Here is a 23565-nt window from a genome sequence, read left to right on the forward strand (position 1 = left end):
AATAGTCAACAGGGTCGCAAGAAACGTGTTGAGAACAAAAGACGCAAATTAGCTGCCAAAGATTTGAGAAGAATCAAACGTGAAGCTACCAGGAACCCATTATCCTCCAGTACTTTCATATTCCAGAGCTGCAACCTACCTGGAGTGCCCAGAAGTACAAGGTGTTCAGTGCTCAAAGACATGGCCAAGGTAAGGAGGGCTGAAACCCAACCACCACTGAACAAGAAACATAAGTTGAAACGTCAAAACTGGGCCAAGAAATATCTGAAGACAGATTTTTTTCAAAGGTTTTATGGACCGATGAGATGAGAGTGACTCTTGATGGACCAGATGGATGGACCTGTGGATCAGTAATGGGCACAGAGCTCCACTCCAACGTGGAGGTGGGGTACTGGTATGAGCTGGTATTTTTAAAGATGAGCTAGTTGGACCTTTTGCATTGAAGATGAACTCAAAATCAACTCCCAAACCTACTGCCAGTTTTTCGAAGACACTTTCTTCAAACAGTAATACAGGAAGAAGACCATGATTTTTATGCAGGCCAATGCTCCATCACTTGCATCGAAGTTCTCCACTGCGTGGCCAGCCAGTAAAGGCCTTAAAGATGAAGGAATAATGACATGGCCCCCCTTCCTCATCTGACCTAAACCCTATCGAGAACTTGTGGGCACTTCTTAAACGCTAGATTTACGGGGGAGCAAAACAATACACCTCTCTGAAGAGTGTCTGGGAGGCTGTAGTCACTGCTCCACAAAAAGCTGATCGTCAACAGATCAAGAAACTGACAGACTCCATGAATGGAAAGGCTTATGACTGTTATTGGAAAGAAGGGTGGCTATATTGGTCATTGATTGATTGATTGATTTTTTTTGAAATGTCAGAGATGTTTATTTGTAAATTTTGAGGTGTTTGTTTATTATTCTCACTATAACAGATGAAAATAAACAAGTGAGATGGGAACATTTTCATTTTTCCTTTAGTTGCATAATAAATCTGCACACTAATAGTTGCCTAATAATTGTGTGCACATATGTATTCCCCTGATGATGTTCACACTCACATTTCCGTTGTGAAACATTCAGGTTTCAGGTTTATTAACATTTTGGATTGACTGATAGCACTGTGTTTGTTCCATATTAAAATTAATCCTCAAAAATACAACTTGCCTAATAATTCTGCACTCCCTGTACAGTCCACACTCCAAGAGATCTGTAAAGGTTGACATGGACCGAGGCATTAAGTCATCTCTCTATCAATCTGCCTGTCTTTGCAGGTTGTTTACTTCATCCATCCATCCATTTTCCAACCCGCTACATCCTAACCCCCTCACGGGGGTCTGCTGGAACCAATCCCAGCCAACACAGTGCGCAAGGCAGGAAACAAGCCCCAGGCAGGGCGCGAGCCCACTGCAGTTGTTTACTTCATTTGACCCAAAGTGTTTTGTTTCAAAGTCAACACAGGGCTATTCAAAATGAAAGAGCACTTTTCAAAAATGTCTTTTAACCAAACTGTATAAGACAGAAACACATTCTGCACATCACTGGATAGACTCAGGAAAGTTCAAAGTTTGAAAGCCCGCCTAAAAGTACTAGTGAATGCCACCGAGCGCTGTGTCTCATTTATAGTAAAATGGCGACAGCACCATAAGAGAAATCACCGAAAGGTAAATGTGTTTAGTGCCATTTCTGCAAGCAAAGTTTATGGACGTTTCTTTTTTGTGGAGCAAACTGTGACTGGATTTTCATACCTGGAGGTGCTACAAGACTGGTTGTTTCCTCAACTTCAGGAAGATTCGAATGCATTTTCATGCAAGATGGTGCCCCACCTCATTTCCACTTGGAAGTCTGGTGTGACCTAAACAGCACCATTCCAGAACGATGGATTGGAAGAGGTGAACAGCAAGATCTTGCTCATCATCTATGGCCTCCCAGGTCTCCAGACCTTACCTCCTGTGATTTTTATCTATGGGGGTACATTAAAGAAAGAGTGTTTGTTCCACCTATGCCCGCTAATCTTCAAGATTTGCGACATCGAATTGAGGAAGCTGTGAGTTCAGTAGCTAGGGCCCAGTTGACTCATCTGTGGCAAAAAATGTTCTACCATTTTGTGTTTGTAGTGCTACACTTGGTGCTCATGTTGAGTACATGCAACCTCAAGGACCATTGGACCAAACTTTGAACTTTCCTCTATCCAGTACTTTCCCTTAATATAGCTGCTTTATAGTACCCCATGTGTACAGGCATATCTGCATGATGACCGCTTACCTGGTTTAGCTACACCTGTGCCAGTCACCAAAGTAGGTGCCTGTTCACTGTGCTGCTTTTTATTGGAGGCATCCCAACTCTGCATCTAACCCCTGTTGGAATATGACAGTCACCCACACAGGGTGCTTTTAACAATATACCTTGACCCAATCAAGCATAATAAAATGAATATTATCAGAAAGCAAAATGAATAAAAACACAGTAAATCCGATGGTCGCAGAGTATTTGAAAAGAGACTTAAAAGCTTAGAAATGGGTTTGAAAAGAAGTCTTATTAAAGAATACTTTATGTAGAAAATGAGCCATTTCATGTCTCAGTGCAGATCATCACTAGAGAAGATCCTGAGCAACTGGTGACGTGTGTGAATCACAGACCTGAAGCAGCCATTAAATGAAAGGGATATGTGATGAAGTCCTAAATATGACGGCTTTAATAGACCTGCCATCACTGTCGTCTCCAAAACATTATGGTGCACTGAAATGGGGGTCCATGTAGAAAAAGTGTTGTCGTTTTTACATGGTGTGACTGAAATGCATTCAGAACCTCTTAAATGAAAGTCTGCAGTATGCACTTTAATCACATCTGATTTGTTTGATTTGGCATTTTAAACTGTGGAGTAAGTCAAGGGAAATGTGTCTTTGTTCCAAACATTATGGAAGGTACTACATATACAATATAAATTTATTCTCCTCTATTTTCAAAGGCCACTAGAGGGCAGTGTTTCACTGTCGTTCTCTCAGTTGTTAAAATAATGAGGCGTTTAGTCCTGCCTACATCATCTAGAGTAGGGATCTCAAACTCCAGTCCTGGTGGGCTGCAGGTTTTCATTCTAACCCTTTTCTTAATCAGTGGCCTGTTTTTGCTGCTAATTAACCTCTTTTGCATTAATTTTAATTTACTTGTCTTTTTAAGATTTATTCCATGGAATTTCTTCATTGTTCCACTGAATTGCTTCATTTCCTTTCTTAAGCATAAATGAAATGTGAAACGAGTGAGTCAACAGAAGACCAACTAAGTCAGGTCCTCAATCTACAACCAACTTCATTCCAACCAGTTGCTTAATTAGGCGGCGAGTCTTGTTGTTAATTAAACCCGTTTTTTTAATTCCAAGGCTTGTTGCTGCTCTCATTGTGCAATACCATACAACTTCAAAAAATTGTTGATATTTTCTTTACTTTTCTAAGAGCACCATTAAAATGTTTTGGGTACCTGCAGCAAATCAACTTCCCCGAGACCCCCACCCTTTTTATTATTAGATATTGTATGATGGTCATAGTTTGCTGCTCATGTTTTGACTCATTTTGTATCTCATGATTGTTTGGCTGCTAATTAATGAAAAAGAAACAACTAAGGGGTCTGAGCCTTCAAGAGCAAGTCAGTTAAATTGAATGGGAAAGGAGATCCCTGACCTAGAGTAACATTGCATCAAGTTCTGTTTTCTGTGGTGCCATTAAAATGTATTTGGTTCCAAGAGTGTTGTGCTAAGGAAATTATTTGGAAGGTTTGGAAGTTCAGGGGACTTCAGTTGTATTCTCCACTGATGTTGTATTTATGTCATTCCATAGTGGAGCAAATGACTAATTTTGCCATAAAAAATAAGCGTGTGTGAGACTTGCAGGGATTATATATGTATCTATATTTATATAATGTGTGTATGTATGTGTATGTATAACAATAACATTTATTTCTATAGCACATTTTCATACAAATAATGTAGCTCAAAGTGCTTTACATGATGAGGAAAAGAGAAATAAAAGACAAAATAAGAATTCAAATAAGAGAACACTAATTAACATAGAAATAAAGTAAGGTCCGATGGCCAGGGAGGACAGAAAAAACAAAAAAAAAAACTAATATATATATATGTATGTGTATGTGTATATACAGAGCATCCGGAAAGTATTCACAGCACATCACTTTTTCCACATTTTGTTATGTTACAGCCTTATTCCAAAATAGATTAAATTCATTTTTTTCCTCAGAATTTTACACACAACACCTCATAATGACAACGTGAAAAAGGTTTACTTGAGATTTTTGCAAATTTATTAAAAATAAAAAACTGAGAAATCAGCCTTTGCTCAATACTTTGTCGATACACCTTTGGCTGCAATTCCAGCCTCAAGTCATTTTGAATATGATGCTACCAGCTTGGCACAGCTATCCTTGGCCAGTTTCGCCCATTCCTCTTTGCAGCACCTCTCAAGCTCCATCAGGTTGGATGGGAAGCGTCGGTGCACAGCCATTTTAAGATCTCTCCAGAGATGTTCAATCGGATTCAAGTCTGGCTCTGCTCTGGCTGGGCCACTCAAGGACATTCACAGAGTTGTCCTGAAGCCACTCCTTTGATATCTTGGCTGTGTGCTTAGGGTCGTTGTCCTGCTGTAAGATGAACCGTCCCCCAGTCTGAGGTCGAGAGCGCTCTGGAACAGGTTTTCATCCAGGACGTCTCTGCACATTGCTGCAGTCATCTTTCCCTTTATCCTGACTAGTCTCCCAGTTCCATCCCCACAGCATGATGCTGCCACCACCATGCTTCACTGTAGGGATGGTATTGGCCTGGTGATGAGCGGTGCCTGGTTTCCTCCAAATGTGACTCCTGGCATTCACGCCAAAGAGTTCAATCTTTGTCTCATCAGACCAGAGAATTTTGTTGCTCATGGTCTGAGAGTCCTTCAGGTGCCTTTTGACAAACTCCAGGCAGACTGCCATGTGCCTTTTACTAAGGAGTGGCTTCCGCCTGGCCACTCTTACCATACAGGCCTGATTGGTGGATTGCTGCAGAGATGGTTGTCCTTCTGGAAGGTTCTCCTCTCTCCACAGAGGACCTCTGGAGCTCTGACAGAGTGACCATTGGGTTCTTGGTCACCTCCCTGACTAAGGCCCTTCTCCCCCGATCGCTCAGTTTAGATGGCTGGCCAGCTCTAGGAAGAGTCCTGGTGGTTTTGAACTTCTTCCACTTATGGATGATGGAGGCCACTGTGCTCATTGGGACCTTCAAAGCAGCAGAAATTTTTCTGTAACCTTCCCCAGATTTGTGCCTCAAGACAATCCTTTGACTTCATGCTTGGTTTGTGCTCTGACATGAACTGTCAACTGTGGGACCTTCTATAGACAGGTGTGTGCCTTTCCAAATCATGTCCAGTCAACTGAATTGACCACACGTGGACTCCAATGAAGCTGCAGAAACATCTCAAGGATGATCAGGGGAAACAGGATGCACCTGAGCTCAGTTTGGAGCTTCATGGCAAAGGCTGTGAATACTTATGTACATGTGCTTTCTCAAGTTTTTTATTTTTAATAAATTTGAAAAAACCTCAAACTTTTTTCATGTTGTCAGTATGGAGTGTTGTGTGTAGAATTCTGAGGAAAAATTAAGGCTGTAATATAACAAAAAGTGATGCGCTGTGAATACTTTCCAGATGCACTGTATGTATATGTACGAGGGGGGACACAAAAATAACCGGAAATATTTTTAAAACGTGTTTAATTTAATTTTCTGTACAAACTACAATTAGTCTCCTTCAAAGTACACTTATCTAACCATTTGTTCCATTGTTCGAAACATCTTTTTTAAATTCGTCTGAAGTAATGCCCATTAATGCTCTGGTCGTTTTTTGTTTTACCTCCTCGACGTCCGAGGGAACAAAAAGAAATCGCACGGAGCTAAATCCGGTGAGTAGGGTGGGTGGTTCAGGGTTGCCATACCGTTTCAATAACAATAGTTTCTGCAACACTTTTTTCAAGAAGAAAACAAAATTTCACAGCCGCGCGTTGCTCATGATAATCGGCCATTGTAAAAAAACGACGCTTGCACAAAACTACTTTTACAAAATTCACTGAACACAAGCACAACCTTCCAGACTGATGGCACATGGCAGACTGACTTGTGAGGAGTGTAACTAGATCGCCCTAGCCCTAGTTACATCGCCCAACCACTTACTACAAGTACCAACCTAACAACAACAAAATTCCGGTTTATTTTTGGGTCCTCCCTCGTGTATGTGTATGTATGTATGTATGTATGTATGTATGTATGTATATGTGTGTATGTATGTATATACAGTATATGTATGTGTATGTATATATGTTTGTATAGTGTGAGTGTATACAGTATATGTGTGCATGAAATATAATATTTATATAAGAAAGCCAGTCATTTGTGCTTGCATATTGAAATGAATCAGTGGCACAGGTATGTCAGCAGCCTAATGTTTCTGTTTCTCTGTTTCTCACACCTGCCATGAAGAAATTTCCCCCAGTTGCCCTCCTAAAATGGCTTCAACTACTCCAGACTTTTTTTTTTTTTCTTCACTGTTCTGTCTGAATAATCCATGGTGTCCATTTGGCCTAAATCCGAATTTTCGTTTGCCTCTTCCAGAATGCATTTCATTTTTCTTAACATATTGTTTGGTGAGTTTACAGGAGTGTTTAGCATCGCTGTCATGCCAGAGAACTCATTTTTGGCAAAACTACATCTCGCAGTCAGAAGTTAACTGATGTTTTTCAGCAGAATGCTTTGATATGACTCTGAATTCAAAGATGTTAAGTTAATCGGGTCCATGTGCAGAAAACAGTCCCAAACCGTAACTCCAAGTACCATACTTGATGGTGAAGTTAAGTAGGCCAAGTGCAGTTTTTGCCAAATGTGGTTTTTCTCTTGCGATCAAAATTATCAATTCATAAATAGTTTTTGCAACGATCATTCTCTGAAAAGTACCCAGAGTCATCCAGGAGGCAGATTTTGTTTTATTCTAACAGTAAATGTGTTTTTGTTTCTGCTACAATCCCATTAAAACTAGCACTGTTTCATTTGCCTTCTACTGTCATCACACATGGAAAAATGTATCTTTCTTCAGAATAAAAGGTAACCTTTGTCTTGAAATGTCTTCATTTAAAAATTTGTTTTTTTGAATAGTGTGACTGTTGGGGGAGTGTCTCTTAACCCCAAACCCCAGACATTACTTCTCGAACAAAAGTCCCAGGTTCAAATACCCTTTTATATGAAAGGCAGTACCTTTTAAAACAGGGTTCTTACTTCCAGAATACAATACAATATTTTTTTTTTTCTTCCTTACCAGAGAAGCATTGTCGCCATCGCCCTCCTCTACGAACTTCAGCTCAACCCGTTGAGGCAGAGCAACTTCTTTTATGCCAGACCCTTCAGATACATTCAGGAAGCACTTCCAAGTCAGATCGAGCCTCCTTCTTATGGCTTCTTCTGGCATCTTGCTAGACAATCAGCTGGGCATCTCCCATGCACATGTGAATCCCACCATAGGGATGCTGCTACCCAGCTTATCATGGGAGCATGTGACTTCATCCATCTTTCCATTATTATCATCCCATCTGGAAAAAGGGACACCCACCATCCAGGCTGTGATACTGTACCATGCATTATGAGCGCCTCCTGAATGGCAAAGGGGCTATCAATCCTGGCTGGCTGTGATGCCAGCCAGCCAGTCTTTGTCTATGCCAGTGTACCACTCCCCCGAGACCCTTTTTTTACCCTGAAAAGACACAATTTTAATATACGCTACTGATCCCAATAGCAGCAGCAAACAGAAGAAAAATCAATAACAAAAAAATAGGAAACTTCTAATCCACACTGCCTCACACAGGGATATCAGGCCCATAAAAAGGTCATCCAGACGCTAGCCTTCCTTGAATGAACACGGGGTCACCTGATTTCACCTGTAGGCATCATAGTTTTCCCCATAATATCCACAACTTCTTCTTTGACACTATTCCTTGCCTTCCTTCTCTTCTCTTCAGTGCTACTGCACCTTCACCTTTTTTGGTATGGTTAGTTTTTATTGGCCCTCTGAGTCAGGTGCTCCTTTCCCAGTGATCCATCCATTATCCAACCCGCTATATCCTAACCACAAGGTCACGGGGTCTGCTGGAGCCAATCCCAGCCAACACAGGGTGCAAGGCAGGAAACAAACCCCAGGCAGGGCTCCAGCCCACCGCAGGGCACACACACACCCACACACCAAGCACACACTAGGGACAATTTAGGATCGCCAATGCACCTAACCTGCATGTCTTTGGACTGTGGGAGGAAATCCACGCAGACACGGGGAGAACATGCAAACTCCACGCAGGGAGGACCTGGGAAGCGAACCTAGGTTCCCTAACTGCAAGGCTGCAGCGCTACCCACTGCGCCACCGTGCCGCCCCCCAGTGATTCATTGGCTGTTAATATATATTCTGATTCTTTACTTTAAGGGTGAAAAAATACAACCAGATAATTGCACCAAACGCACATGATTTTTTTTTAAAACCAAGTGTTCTCCGCGTAAAGGGGCAAGCCATTTTGGAAACAAAAAAGGTGTCTGGTGTGTATCCGGAAGATGAAACTAAAGAGGCGTCTGCACAAAGGGTCACTAAAAATGTGGCCTGGTGGTTTACGACTGCAGGTTTGTGCTGCTAATTAACGACTTGTGAATTCATTTTCATTGAATTGCTTTTTTAAGATTTGCTGCACTGAATTTCTTCATCGTTCCTCCGAGTTGCATCATTTCTTTCCTTAAGTGGCACCCAAACAGAAATGAAATGTGAAGTGAAGAGAAGACCAAGGGCGTCAAACGCCAACCAGTTGCTTAACGAGGTGCCAATTCTTGGTGTTAATTAAACCAATTCTTTAATTTTGTGGCTTGTTGCTGCTCTCGTGGTGCATTAGCAGACATTTCCGAAATGGTTGATTTTTCTCTTTCCTAAGAGCGCTGGTAAAATGTTTTGGGGACCTGAGCAGCTCAGTATTCCTGAGACCTTTATTTATTTTTTTTATTTTCAGATATTGCATGAAGGACAGAGTTTGCTGGTCGTGTTTTGGCTCACTTTAGATCTCATTGTTTGGCTTCTAATTAAGGGAAAAGAGACAAAGGGTTTAAATCTTGAAGAGCAAGTCAATTAAAATGAATTCAAAACAAGTTAATTAGCAGCAAAAACAGGTCACTCATTTTAAAAAAAAAAAAAAGTTTAGAATGAAAACCTGCAGCCACTTTGGCCCTCCAGGGCCGGAGTTTGAGACTACTGGTTTATGGGTATTTTTTCTGTGTTTTTAAGGTACTAGTATTGAAATGATATACAGTAATCCCTCCTCGATCGCGGGGGTTGCGTTCCAGACCCCCCCCGCGATAGGTGAAAATCCGCGAAGTAGAAGCCATATGTTTGTATGGTTATTTTTATATATTTTAAGCCCTTATAAACTCTCCCACCCTGTTAACATTATTGGAGCCCTCTAGACATGAAATAACACCCTTTAGCCAAACATTTAAACTGTGCTCCATGACAAGACAGAGATGGCAGTTCTTTCTCACAATTAAAAGAATGCAAACATATCTTATCTTCAAAAGAGCGCCGTCAGGAGCAGAGAATGTCAGAGAGAGCGCTCGCTAAGAAAAGCAAACAATCAAAAAATCAACACGTGCTTTTAAGTATACAGAAGCACCGCGATAAAGCGGCATTTTGTAGAGGAGCGTCCGTATCCTCTGTGCAAACAGCCCCTCTGCTCACACCCCCTCCGTCAGGCAGAGAGAGTGAGAAAGACTGAGAGAAGCAAACAATCAAGCACCGGTGGGAAGCATATCTTATAGCATTGAGGAGTTTTATTTAATATGTTATACGAGCTCTGATTGGGTAGCTTCTAAGCCATCCGCCAATAGCGTCCCTTGTATGAAATCAACTGGGCAATCAAACTGAGGAAGCATGTAACCTAAATTAAAAGACCCATTGTCTGCAGAAAGTGGCAAACCAGCGAAAAATCCATGATATATATTTAGATGTGCTTACATTTAAAATCCGCGATAGAGTGAAGCCGCGAAAGTCGAAGCGCAATATAGCGAGGGATTACTGTATATTGCTTTAGTTTAGTTTTTGAAGTTCCTCTCTCTTTGATAATGCATTTTTACTTGTTTAGAGGACTATTGTTTTTTTGCATTGAACCAGAGGATTCTACTGTTTTCTGCGGTGGGCTGGCACCATTCCTGGGGTTTGTTTCCTGCCTTGCGCCCTGTGTTGGCTGGGATTGGTTCCTGTGACCCTGTAGTTAAGATATAGCGGGCTGGATATTGGATGGATGGATTCTACTGTTTTTCTTCTCTCAATTTCTGGTATTTTGACATTAAAAAGCTTTTGCCCCCAAGCGCTCTTTGGCCTGTGCAGACAATCAAACTACATTTGAGTTTGGGGACAGGCTATTTAGGATAGGTAAGAAATGCACTTTTGTTCTAATTTATGTTGGAGAATGGATCTGACGTTTTGGGGCATTCACCTCTATTTGAGTTTGGTGAGCAGGCAGGGAAACCAGGACAGGTTGTCGAAGACACAAAAACACACAATTTTCACAAAACGTTGTCAGTGATTTGTAGCCCCCTGACCAGCAATACAATTTAATTTACAAAAGATACAATTATTATTTTACACCTACGCTGAGCATTGTACAGTACACTGGTGCGTTTACCAGAAAAAGAAGTCAAGCAGACCTCTCGGGCTGTGAATTCAGCTTGTTGTTCTCCTGAGGACTTGTCGAAGAATGTGGGCTGTGCCGAGGAGTGCAGTCTTCTGAATCTCTCTTCATTCTGACTCTACGCAAAAGTTTGTCCAGTCACTCATGGAACTCAGTCTTGATGGTTCCCTGTGCACCTACAACTACTGGAGCCACTCTTGTCCTCGTGTTTTACATGACTCTGACTTCAATCGCTAGGTCTTTATTATTTATTTATTTATTTTAACCAAGCCTGTGTTTGCATAGTGTTCACATCTTATCAGAATAATGTTTGTAGTATTGCATTTTGTCTAAGCCAAACCTGCAGATGAATTCCTGATTTTTCTCTTAAAATGTCTGAGATTCAAATTCAAGGATCTGCCCTCTTATACTACAAGGACATAAAATATGCCATTCTAACCCGATTTTAACAAATTCTACAAAACTTCTTTCCCTCAGGGCACTTCTTGCAGGTGGTGGCTTTTCCACATGGACCTACAGGCAAGGATATGATGTCAGCATCCCTGTCTACAGCCCGTTGTCTGCAGAGGTGGATCTACCAGAAAAGCAACCAGGGTAAGAAGCAGCCTAGTTTTGTAGAAGCAAGTTTTTCAAGCTGACTGACCCTCCATCTAGTATTACCGAAGTATCTGATAAGCCTAGCTTTTGCAAGTGCTGTACTTTGTTTTATTTATCGTTTTTCTACACTCCCCAGTGTCATATAAAGCAGGGGTCGCCAACTCCAGTCTTGGAGGACCACCGTGGCTGCAGATTTTCATTCTAACCCTTTTTTTAATGAGTGCCCAGTTTGTGCTGCTAATTAACTTGTGAATTCATTTTAATTGATTTGCTTTTTTCAGATTAGCTCCCCTGAATTTCTTCATTGTTCCTTTGAGTTGCTTCATTTCTTTCCTTTAATGGCACCCAAACAGAAATGAAATGTGAAGTGAGTGAGCCAACAGAAGACCAACTAAGTCAGGGCCTCAGACTCCAACCAATTTCACTCCAACCAGCTGCTTAATTAAGCGCTGATTCTTGTCATTAATTAAACCCGTTCTTTAATTCTGTGGTTTGTTGCTGTTCTCATTGTGCAATAGCAGACATTTATGAAATTGTGAATTTCCCCTTGGGATTAATAAAGTATCTATCTATCTATCTATCTATCTATCTATCTATCTATCTATCTATCTATCTATCTAATAGTGCCTTTCATATCTATCTATCTATCTATCTAATAGTGCCTTTCATATCTATCTATCTATCTACCTATCTATCTATCTAATAGTGCCTTTCATATCTATCTATCTATCTACCTATCTACCTATCTATCTAGATCGATCGTGATTTTCTCTTTATAGGAACACTGTTAAAATGTTTAGGGGACCTGAGCAGGTCGACATTCCTTTATTTTCAGATATTGTATGATGGACGCCAGTTGTTTTGGCTCATTTTGTATCTCATTATTGGTTAGCTGCTAATTAAGGAAAAAGAAACAATTTAGGGGTCTGAGTCTTCAAGAGCAAGTCATATAAAATGAGTTCAAAAGAAGTTAATTAGCAAAAACCGGTCACTCATTAAGAAAAGGGTTAGAATGAAAACCTGCAGCTATGGTGGTCCTCCAGGACTGGAATTGGCGACCCCTGATATTAAGTGTACAATAAAGTGTCTTGTGTCTTAACTGGTCAAAACAGTTGGTGGTACTGGGTTATTTCATGTGTTGCACATATCTCTATTATAAAAAAAAAATCCTGGAGCGAAACAGTAAGGTGACGAGGCGTGATTTTCACGTTAAGATCACGGAAGACACTTAAAAGACCCGCAAGACTAAAGAGATTGGCCACGGAGCGTCTCGCGGGGACCTTAAACACGAGACTTTGTGCAAAGAAATTGACCCAGGATCGTCTTGCGATGACACAGAACAGATTCTTGCAAGTCACACCCTACTCACAAACAAATAAGAGCAAGGGCAGCCAGCAACACACTCAGTCGTGTTTTGGCTTTGAGCACACACAGATCGAGGGCTCTCAGCACATATAAAGCGTATAAGGTTAAATACTTCATAGATGAAACGTAGACGACTAAGTGAAGAAGAAAGCAGCGTGAAGAAAAGAGACTCAAAGTGTTGGAGATACAAAAAAGAAAAAGGTGCAAATTCAGAAAATAAGGAAAGTAATTATCACGCTGGAACAAGTGGAATTGAAAGAAAAGCAGGTCCAATCTGGACGTTGGCTCTATACACATGCAGAGGAGGTTAGAGATTATGAAAGCAGTGGAATTCGAAAGACTCAAATAAAATAAACGTTGGCGCGATACACACGTGGAGAAAGTTAAATAATATGAAAGTAAGAAAATTAGAAAGTATAAAAAAAAGAAAGTAAACAAACGGAAATTATTACTCAAAAAAGCGAAAATAATCACCCCGGACCAGGTGTCATTGGGAAAAAAAAAAGCAGGATAAAGCGAGGTCAGAAATAAAAGACAGAGTAGAAAACAAAGTAAAATGTCATCAAAAAGGTTAAAAAAAACAAGGGGGCCAAGCACATGCAGAGCAAGATACAGAATATGAAAGCAGAAAAAAACAAATGTCAAAACAAAGAAAGTAAACATCGCAGTAGCGCAAAGAAAGAGAAATTATTATTCAGAAATAACAAAGAGGCGAAAAATATTGTAAGGCTTTGAAGGTTAAGTCAAGAGAATTTCAAAAATGGGGTTTACCTCACATGCATTTATGGGTCACTTTGCAAAAAAAATTAACTGGCAATGATGTGGATCGTTTTGTCTGTGCTGAAGTTCTAAACAGAGAAACCTATCCTGAATTATGGTACAAAGTCATTAAACACGCGTCTCACTGACCTCATTAAAAAGATTCAGCACATTGGGACTCGAAAGATTCCAAATATTGTTTTTACAGAAGTTCTGAAATAAAAGTGAAACTAATGAAATAGCAACAATTTAAAGAACAAAAAATCTGAAAAGTGTGTATCCGGAAAATCAAACACGGGGGTTGGCGAGCGAAGCCCTCTAGTTCATTAAAAATGTAAGAATTGGTCTCTGAAGATATTGGAATGGTGGCAGAAGTGGAGTTCTGTACTTTGTAACGAGTTTAATAATAAACATTGACAAGACCATGATATCCTGTCATTCTGTACTTGTTTTTTTCTTTAAAAATGAGTCCAAGCAAACAAGCTTTGTTATTCGGCTTTTGTATATATTTTTGTTAGTTTCAGAATTGTGACCATATGAATTACTTCTGAACGGTTTGAAATTAATGTAGTTGTTTTTTCCAGGTACCTCCTGACTCACCAAATGGGAAATGGGGATTGGTAATGCAGGCATGTGGAGTGTTGATTTATGCTAATTTAGATTTTCTTTACAAATAACATTCTTTTAATCTTCTAGACCCAGGAAGTATTTCATCCTGTCCAGTCAGATAGCTTTGCACATGGAGTATCGGACAGAGTTGGAAACGCTCAAAGCTGAGAATGGAGAGGCCATGCTAATCCTGGACAAGTGCACAAACCTCTCGGAGGGAGTCTCATCTGTTCGGAAACGTTGCTGCAAAGGCCAGGTGTTCGATTATCCCCAAATCCTTCAGGTGAGCCTGCATCATGTTTTTGTCTGCTTAAGGTGATAAGAGCACTCATCAGAAGAAAACATTAATTTTTAATAAGATTTTTTTTTTGGGTTGGTTTCATTGTGAGACCACAAACTATGTAATTTTTTTTTTGGGAAAGTTTCTGTACACTGCTGGTTGAACAGGTTCTTTCAACCCATTGTCAGCTTAATGCATATACAGTAATTCTCAATCCTACTGATTCTAATTGAGGTGAAGTATATCCTAGTAGCCCTGGTTATAAGGCAGGATCAAGACCCTGTTATCTGTGTGGTTTATTGTATATGGTTTAACAGAAATGCAGTTAATATAACCACATGTAACTTGGACAGTCAACCCATGCAGGATTAGATTAGATAAACTTTATTAATCCCAAGGGGAAATTTTGATGCATCGGGAACATAAAAAAGACAAAGATATAGACTAACAGGATAAGCAATGCAATCTGTCAATAGATTGATAGACAAATCTATACTAATAAAAGGCAAAGCCCTCACTCACTCACTCACTCACTCATCACTAATTCTCCAACTTCCCGTGTAGGTAGAAGGCTGAAATTTGGCAGGCTCATTCCTTACAGTTTACTTACAAAGGTTAAGCAGGTTTCATTTTGAAATTCTACGCATAATGGTCATAACTGAATCCTACTTCCGTACATATATGCGGCCATAGCCTGCAGCTCGGTAGCTGTGTGAGGCGGAGTTGCGTCCCCCATACCCACGCCTCCCACGTAATTGAGTGCCTGCCCATATAAGGCCGTCTGTCAGCAGCAATCCAATAGATGTGCTGCCGGGAGTTCAAATTCTGGTGAAGGACTGTGCTTATGCAAACGAAGATGAGATGGTCAGGGATAGAATAGTGTTTGGCACAAACTCAGCAAAAGTGCGAGAGAAACTTTTAAGTGCCGGGTCTGAGCTAGCATTACATAAAGCCGTGGACATCGCAAGATCGCACGACATAGCACAAGCACAGCTGAGAATCTTCAATGCATGTACTCCGAGCGGCTCACGTGAACTGACTGTGAACGCAGTACGCAGAGAACAAGCGAGAGCTCCAAAGAGCGCTGAACAAAAAACGCATTACACAATTGAGATGGCAGCAACAGAATATGAAGTGAGTGACACATACACGCATATTCATAAGTGCAGCTACTGCGGAAACAAAGCACACGGTGGAAAAAGTCAATGTCCAGCTAAAGGAAGACAGTGTAAAAAATGTGGTAATTTGAACCACGTTTGCAGGACTGGGAAAGGAAAACCTGTGCATGCAGTGTGTGATGTCTCAGATAAAGAGGAAGACGAGCTGTTTATTGATGCAGTAGGAAAGGAACAACCCTCTGAAGCTGAACAAGCATTTGTAGACATATCAATAGAAAGCAAGGTGTAAAGCTTAAGTTTAAATTACATTCATAGACACGCTGCCGCTAAATATTCGCAGGCAAATCCACAACTTGATACCGGGAATGCCTGTTAAACATCTTAGATTCACAAGTAGCGATTTGGGTAGTGAACACTTCGATGAATGTAACCTGTTATCTTTACAACGGTTGACAAACACAGAATGTAACTTGAACACAGCATGTCCTCCAAATACGAACCTGATTGAAAGAAATAATGATAATCAAATCCTTGATGACAGCAACACTCATAACAGTAACAAAACAATTACACTGACAATCATGTTACGTTATTTTTAAAATGTTTCCTTTTCTTTTTCGTAACTTCTTTAACACACTACTGCGAAGCGCGGTTATTTTGCTAGTCTACTATATAATAAAACACTAAGCTCTTTGTGTTTAGCCTTTCAGAGCAATCTAATTGGTCATTTTGTCTCTGATATGATTGGTCTCTCAATGCATGCTCAATAATCGAGGTAAGTAAATTCTAGAACGTAGATTCAGTTCATCTGGACATAGCTCTTTTCCAGGGAGAAAACTGAATTATGTCCAGATGAACTGAATCAACTTTCCAGGATATGATTGGTCAATTTGGCTTTAGTGATGCGACCCAAGAGGAAGACGAGTATGAGATGCTTAAGGAAGAGTAAGGGCACATGTTTAAAAGACAGAAAGTAAGGTAAGATTCCTTTATTGTCATTACATAAGACATAAAATGAGATTCCGGTACACTACCTGAAATTATGCTCAAAACTGTACACTTAAAAACCGCACATCTAATATTCTCACATAGACAGTTCACACATTACACAGTTGTCAGCATTTGCAAAAAAAAAAGTTTTTCTAAAAATATTGCAAAAGTTAAGAAAAAATAAATAATGATGAATGTGATATTTCACATTTATTTCTATAAGGCGTGTGATTTCATTGCAGAATTTAGTGTAGTACTCAGTTTGGGGTGGAAACTGTTCATCAGTCTTGTGGTCCGCGCTCTAATGGTCCTACTGTATATCTCTTCCCTGAGGGTAGATGTTCAGACAGTTCGTGTGATCGGTGATGCAAGTCCTTTTAAGATGCTGGATGTTTTCCACAGACTTCAAGAGGTGTAGATGTCTTCCAAGGTAATTTTCTCTGCTGTTTTTATGATTCTCTGCAGAGCCCTTTTGTCAGCTCATGAGCTGTTGCCGTTCCACACGAGTATCCCATGAGTCAAGATGCTCTCAATGAAACAAAGATAGAAAGACACCAGAAGTACAAAATCAGTCGAAAATAATGAGAGTCTAAGAAGCAGGCTTTATGGGAACACAGCAGCTGGTGAAGAGACTGTAGAGAGTGGTTGGGGGTGGTACCCAGCCGGGACGCCTAGAAGTACAGGAGGTGGGCTTACACTTCCGCCAGACCATGAGGGGGCGACCACCCTGGTGGCTATAGGGACCACGGGAAAGGAGCATGGAAGCTCAACCCTATAGGGGCCCATGGTCACCGCCAGGGGGTGCCCAAGTGCCACACCTGGAGGTGCTGGGGGGGGAAGAAGACCAGGGACACCCAGAGTGCTTCCGGTTGCACAGCTGGCACTTCCGCCACACCTGGGAGGGCCGGCGGAAGGTTATCAGGAGGAACCTGGAGCTCGTCTGGGTGAGCATAAAAGGGGCCTCCTCCCTCCATTCGATGGCTGGTTTCGGGTGGAATAGGATGGAGCTCGGAGGAGAGGAGTGGAGGCGGTCAGGTGAAGAGAAAGGCATTGTGTTGAGGGCCTGGACTGAGGGTGATTGGTGCTGCGGCACTGGGCTGTGTGCTTCACTTTTGTAAATATTATTGTAAATAAACGTGTGTGGGTTGAAACCAACGCTGTCTACCTGTCTTTGTCCGGGCTGTTTGCGACTAGACATTCATATATGTGCAAATATTTATTAATTATTGTGTTACCTGTCTTTGACAGGTACCATGGCTAGTAAATAAATACATTTATATTGTGCAGAAATTGCAAAAAGAATTTAGAGTATAACCATTTAGTTTGAACGTTGGGAGGAAATATTGAATTTCTTGGTAGCAATGGTGGCGTTTTTTAGCACAGCATGATGGAATGAGCCTGTGGTTAAAAGTGCTCCAAGAGGGCACCACCTGAAGGGAATGGAGGGAATTTAACATGATGGCATCCACTTTTGCCACCATCCTCATTTCCACATCAACTTCCACTGTGTCCAGGGTTCGCTTTAGCCCCATGATAGAGCAGGGTTTCTGACTGGTTTCTGCCTTGTGCTCTTGTCACTTCCGTGGCTCTGAATTGGATTTAGTGAGTTTGTAGATCGATACATGGACTTACTCCTCAAGCTGATGCATTCATCTGAAAAGTCCTGTCTTCAAATGTATTGCTGTAGTCTTAATTACACTACAGATGGAACAAATATTATTTGATTGGCATGGTACATATCTTCATTGTGTACATACCCTGTTTATACAAGCATGACTGTGTGTGCAAAATGTGCTAAAGCTATTTAAAAAAAAAATCAAATGCCAGGCACAGATCTGTTTTACATTTTTCATGTTGCTGTGATACTTTGCCTGGTTGAAAGCAGCCATATGGTTCTTTGATTGAACTGGTCTTTGAAAAATTCAAGTGCATAAATGAAAAATGGCATATCTGTTCAGCCCTGTGTCTTAAAATAACAGGAAGAGTTTCATCACAGATCACAAAATTAAGTGTGCTTTCTTTCCCCTTGAGGGAGGTTGGTAGCTCAGTTGAAGTACAGCAGAGCTGGAGAGAAAGGGAAAAATGAAATAAATGTTAATGACAAAGCCCTGTTGAATCAGGAAGGAGAGATTCAAGCTTTTCTGATCCTCTGCCTGTGTTTTTTGGTCACAGTTGTAATACGTTAAAAACTTGATGACTTTTGTATTGTAATGTTTTGTAGCTGCCGATTTTAATCTTCTTAACGTTACATTTTTTTTCTCATAAAAAAAAGTATAAAAAGCGTTGCATTTTTTGGCTTGAAAAATGACAGTTTTATTATAATCTCATCTTTCTACTGTAAAATATGCAAAACACTAAAAGTACAAAGTCAGAAGTGTAGAAAGTATTATAATAATAACCAGTAACGGCACACGGCACAATACCGTGCAGTGAATACACTTGACTTTGAGTTCTCCTCCTCTTTCTCTGTACGTTTATCATTAGTTTGCTCAGAGGTTGATGCGCTTGCTGCTTCCTGAGCAGCTCTTCTTTTCTCCATCCTAGTGGCCCACTGCTTCTGTTCTTTCATCTGCATCTTTTCATGTTAAAACTGATTAAGTCAGTGTTTGTGTTGCAATTACTTAGTACGTTTTTCTTCATTTTTAACTTAAGCTGGCACTTAAGTCTTCAATATGCCTGAAAAATGATTAAAGATATGAAGAGGAAGGGGAAGTGATGGCAAAGGTGGTAATGATGAGAACGGTGCCCGTACACATGCGCCGCACAGCCGCCTTGCTGGCCACTGTGGAGAATTGATTCTACAATAAAATAAAAAGAGGAATAACCTTGCAGGTCAATCATCACCCCGAAAGCGGATATTAGACGTCACGTAGTATACGTGTACAAAATTTCAGGTCACTAGTTCAAACGGTTTGCGAGCTACAGATGATTTAAAATCCTGGACCGATAAACGAACAGCCACAGTAGCATATTATATAAGAAGATAATAATAATAGTAATAATAATGAAGAATAATAATAATAAGAAGAAGAATGTGTGCTCAGGTTTGTAAGTAATGATAAGTTCAGATACGTACGTAGGGCCTTGGCCATTTTAAGGCATTATAATTAAATAGAAGTTTTGAAATCAGCCCTTAGCTTAACTGGGAGCCAGTGTAAGGACTTGAGAACTGGAGTTATGTGTTTGTATGTTCTGGTTTGTGTGGTGATTCTGGCATCAGCTGTCATCAGGTTTTCCTCCATAATTTCCCCATATTTTGCTGCATTCAATTTCCTCTCACAAGCCTTCCAAGATCTGCTGCAGGGAAGCATTCCTACTGCCTGTTGCTGTCGCCTCCGTCCTTTGCAGCAGTGATGGTGCATTTTTGATGATGTGCGGTCTGACATAGCATTTTACCTGATGGCCATAAAGTTCCATTTTAGTGTCATCAGACCACGTAACTCTCTTCCAGATGAATTTGGTGTCTCCCATGTGCCTTCTGCCAAGGTGTCCTGTGTGTTTGTCTCTTTGCCACTCCCCTATAAAGCTGTGACTGGTGAAGAACCTGGGCACAGGTATTGTCTGTACAGTCTCTCTAATCTTAGTCAGTGTAACTTGTAACTCCTTCAGATTTTTCATAGGGCTTTTGATGTCCTACCTCACTAATCCGATACTTGCACCATCACTCAGTTTTTGTGAATGGCATGCTCTAGCACATTTACACCTCTACCATATTGTTTCCATTTCTTAATCTCTGATATCACCAGATATTAAGTGGCTTGTGTTTTTGCTTGGAGGGGTCTTTTGTCTTAATTGTCTACAGTTGTGGCCAACAGTTTTGAGAGTGACACAAGTTTCTCCTCCGGACTCCTCTCGTCTTTCTCATCCCCCTTATCAATACAGCCCATAAGTGCAGAATCAGCTGAGAATTTCTACAAGTGACCTGTCCTGCTGTTGTATTTCTAGTCTGAGGTGCACAGAGTGAAGAGTAAAACAGACAGACCTGGTCCTCGTGGTGCTCCAGTGTTGCTCATACAGAGGCTCATTTCCCAGCATATACAGTAGAACCTCGGGTCACGAACGTCTCTGAAAACGTACAAATCGGGTTACGACCAAAAAGTTTGCCAAACTTTTGCATCTATTCACGACCACAAACTCGGGTGACGAACAAGCCAGTTTCCCTTCCGGTTCATACGCCCTGATGATTTCTGCACATGTTCAGTCTCTCCCTGTGCAGTAAGAGAGAGAGTGAGAGAGTGAGAGGAGAGAGAGAGAGAGTGAGAGAGTGTGAGAGTGAGAGAGGAGAGAGAGTGAGAGCGAGAGAGAGAGAGAGAGAGAGAGAGAGAGAGAGAGAGAGAGAGAGAGAGAGAGCGAGAGAGAGAGAGAGAGAGAGAGAGCGAGAGAGAGAGAGCGAGAGAGACGACAGTTAAAAAACGCACCGGGCTTGTTTTTAAAGAGACTGCAAAGTTAGTTTTCTCTGTTCCAGGTTTTCTCAGTGTTATTCAATGTTTTTACATTTAGTTTACTATTACACTGTGCATTCTATGGTATAATTAACTATTTTTGTGCTTAAAAATCTTTAAAAAATATATATATTTACATACAGCTCGTACAGTCCGGAGCGGATTAATTGTATTTATATGCAATCCTATGAGGGAAATTACTTTGGGTCATGACCAAATCGGGTTGTGACCAGAGTTTTGGAACAAATTACGGTCGTGACCCGAGGTTCCACTGTGTCTGTGCTGATCCCTTAACAGGGTATGGCTGGTTGGTACTGAAGGCACTGAGGAAATGTAAAAATATCATCCTCACAGTGAGGCCAGCTTTGTCCAGCTGAGAATAACCGTTCTGGAGCAGATAGTTAACTGCTTCCTCCACTCCAGGTTTTATCTGATAGGCAGACTACAGTGAGTCCAGGTGGTCTACAACAAGAAGACTTCCATAGTCCAGAGCCAGACACTCAAAGGTCTTCATGATGTGAGATGTAAGGGCACACAGACATTGACTGGTGGGGGATTCAAATATATGACAAAAGAAATGAGGATTTATCAAGAGCGATCTCATCTAAAAGAAAACGAGGTATTGTCATTAGGACTGTTGTGTGTGTTCTTATGATCATTTAAAAAGCTGCTTAATCTTTCTCTTCTGTGAACTTTTTTTTTTTTTTCTTCCCAACCTTATGTTGTCAACAGTCAGTGTTTGTTTTTGGAGGTCCTGGACAGTGGGTAAAACTTCACATCTGCTTACTGCTTTTAGGCATTTTTCATAATCCCAGCCACAAACATACAGGTGATTTGTAAGAGTTTGTCTCTTTATGTCATTTATTGCCTCCTAAATTGATCTTCCGAAATGCCATCTTGCAAACCTTCAGACGTCTTAGATGGGCTTCCCCAAGGAACAGAGTCTTTGTCTCATTTTGCAGACAGAAAGCATGCCAAATCTTGTTAAGCTGTTTGCATGATTTATCACCTTCTTTAAAAGCAACATGTGGCTTGACATCTTCAAAAAAAAAAAATTCTTGGCTGTGAAAAAAGGTTAAGGTGTTAGACGTTTCTACGGCTTTGTGTCATTGTTGGCTGGTGAATTTACTGTATACTGATAATTCAAAGCCACCTTTTTAGAAAATGTACATAGGTGTGTGGGATCATTATTGTCACCTATAGAGTGCAGTGCTAATTAATGCGCAACACGTCACCACCCTTCTGTACCACGATTAGTCACGAGAGCTACCTTACCTCAAAACACCACTCCTTATGTGAAATGACCACCTTACTTTAAAACTTGTGTTTGTGGTGATATGTCTGTCTTATATGCTGCCTGTCATACCTATGTGTCTATCTTATGTAGTGCTTTTCATGATTGTCTGTCTCTTAAATCACCTCATATAGTGCCCTTCCTGATTATCTGCATCTTATATAGTGCCATTAGAACATTCGAACACTCTAGACGGGAACAGGCCATTCAGCCCAATAAAAGCTCGCCAGTCCTGTCCACCTATTTCTTCCAAAAAAACATCAAATTTTGAAAGTCCCTAAAGTCTTACTGTCTACCACACTACATGATAGCCTACTCCAAGTGTCTATCGTTCTTTGTGTAAAGAAAAACTTCCTAATGTTTGTGCAAAATTTACCCTTAACAAGTTTCCAATTGTTTCCCGTGTTCTTGATGAGCTCATTTTAAAATACAAGTCTCAATCCACTGGACTAATTCCCTTCATAATTTTAAACACTTCAATCATGTCACCTCTTAATCTTCTTTTGCTTAAACTGTAAAAGCTCAACTCTTAATCTTTCCTTATCCCCTGTAGTCCTGGAATCAGCCTAGTCGCTCTTCTCTGAACCTTTTCTAGTGCTGCTATGTCCTTTTTGTAGCCTGGAGACCAAAACTGCACCCAGTACTCCAGATGAGGCCTCACCAGTGTGTTATAAAGCTTGAGCGGGACCTCCTGTGACTTGTACCCCACACATCAAGGCGCTATATAACCTGACATGCTGTTAGCCTTGTTCATGGCTTCTGAACAGTGTGTGGCAGTTGATGGTGTCGAGCTTACTACGACTCCTAAATCCTTCTCATAAGGTGGACTCTCGATTTTCTGACCGCCCATTGTGTATTCAAACCTCACATTTTTCCTTCCTATGTGTAATTCTTTACTTTTACTGACATTACATTTCATCTGCCACAAATCTGCCCAAGCCTGTCTGCTATCCAAGTCCTTCTGTGATGATATAACTGATTCCAAATTATCTGCTAATCCACCTATCTTGGTATCATCTGAAAACTTAACCAGCTTGTTACTTGTATTCCTATCTAAATCTTTTATTTATTTATATATATATATCATGTATCATGTACATATATATATATATATATATACATATACATATACATATACATATACATATACATATACATATATATATATATATATATATATATATATATATATATATATACACACACACACACACACATACAGTGGTACCTTGGTATACGTCTGCTTTGGAATACGACTCGCGTGCTAACCTTGTTTACCTCTCTCGAGACAAAGCCACGATTGCCCACGAGCATTACTGAGCGAGTTGCTAGCATTCAGTGAACAACCCGCGCTATAACTCTCTTTGAACTTTC

At 40.6% G+C, this 23565-nt stretch overlaps 1 protein-coding gene across 2 annotated transcripts in view; it reads left to right on the forward strand.

The window, feature by feature from the left end:
- Positions 1 to 23565, forward strand: part of ext2 (exostosin glycosyltransferase 2) — a 287961-nt gene that overhangs the window by 29069 nt on the left and 235327 nt on the right. For both annotated transcript variants that reach the window (XM_039739082.1, XM_039739091.1), the window contains exons 5-6: positions 11215 to 11331; positions 14155 to 14350. In XM_039739082.1, the coding sequence (XP_039595016.1) occupies positions 11215 to 11331; positions 14155 to 14350 (313 nt within the window). The remainder of the gene's footprint in view (positions 1 to 11214; positions 11332 to 14154; positions 14351 to 23565) is intronic.

The sequence above is a fragment of the Polypterus senegalus genome, chromosome 1 (genome assembly GCF_016835505.1).
Source record: "Polypterus senegalus isolate Bchr_013 chromosome 1, ASM1683550v1, whole genome shotgun sequence".
Lineage (NCBI taxonomy): Eukaryota > Metazoa > Chordata > Cladistia > Polypteriformes > Polypteridae > Polypterus > Polypterus senegalus.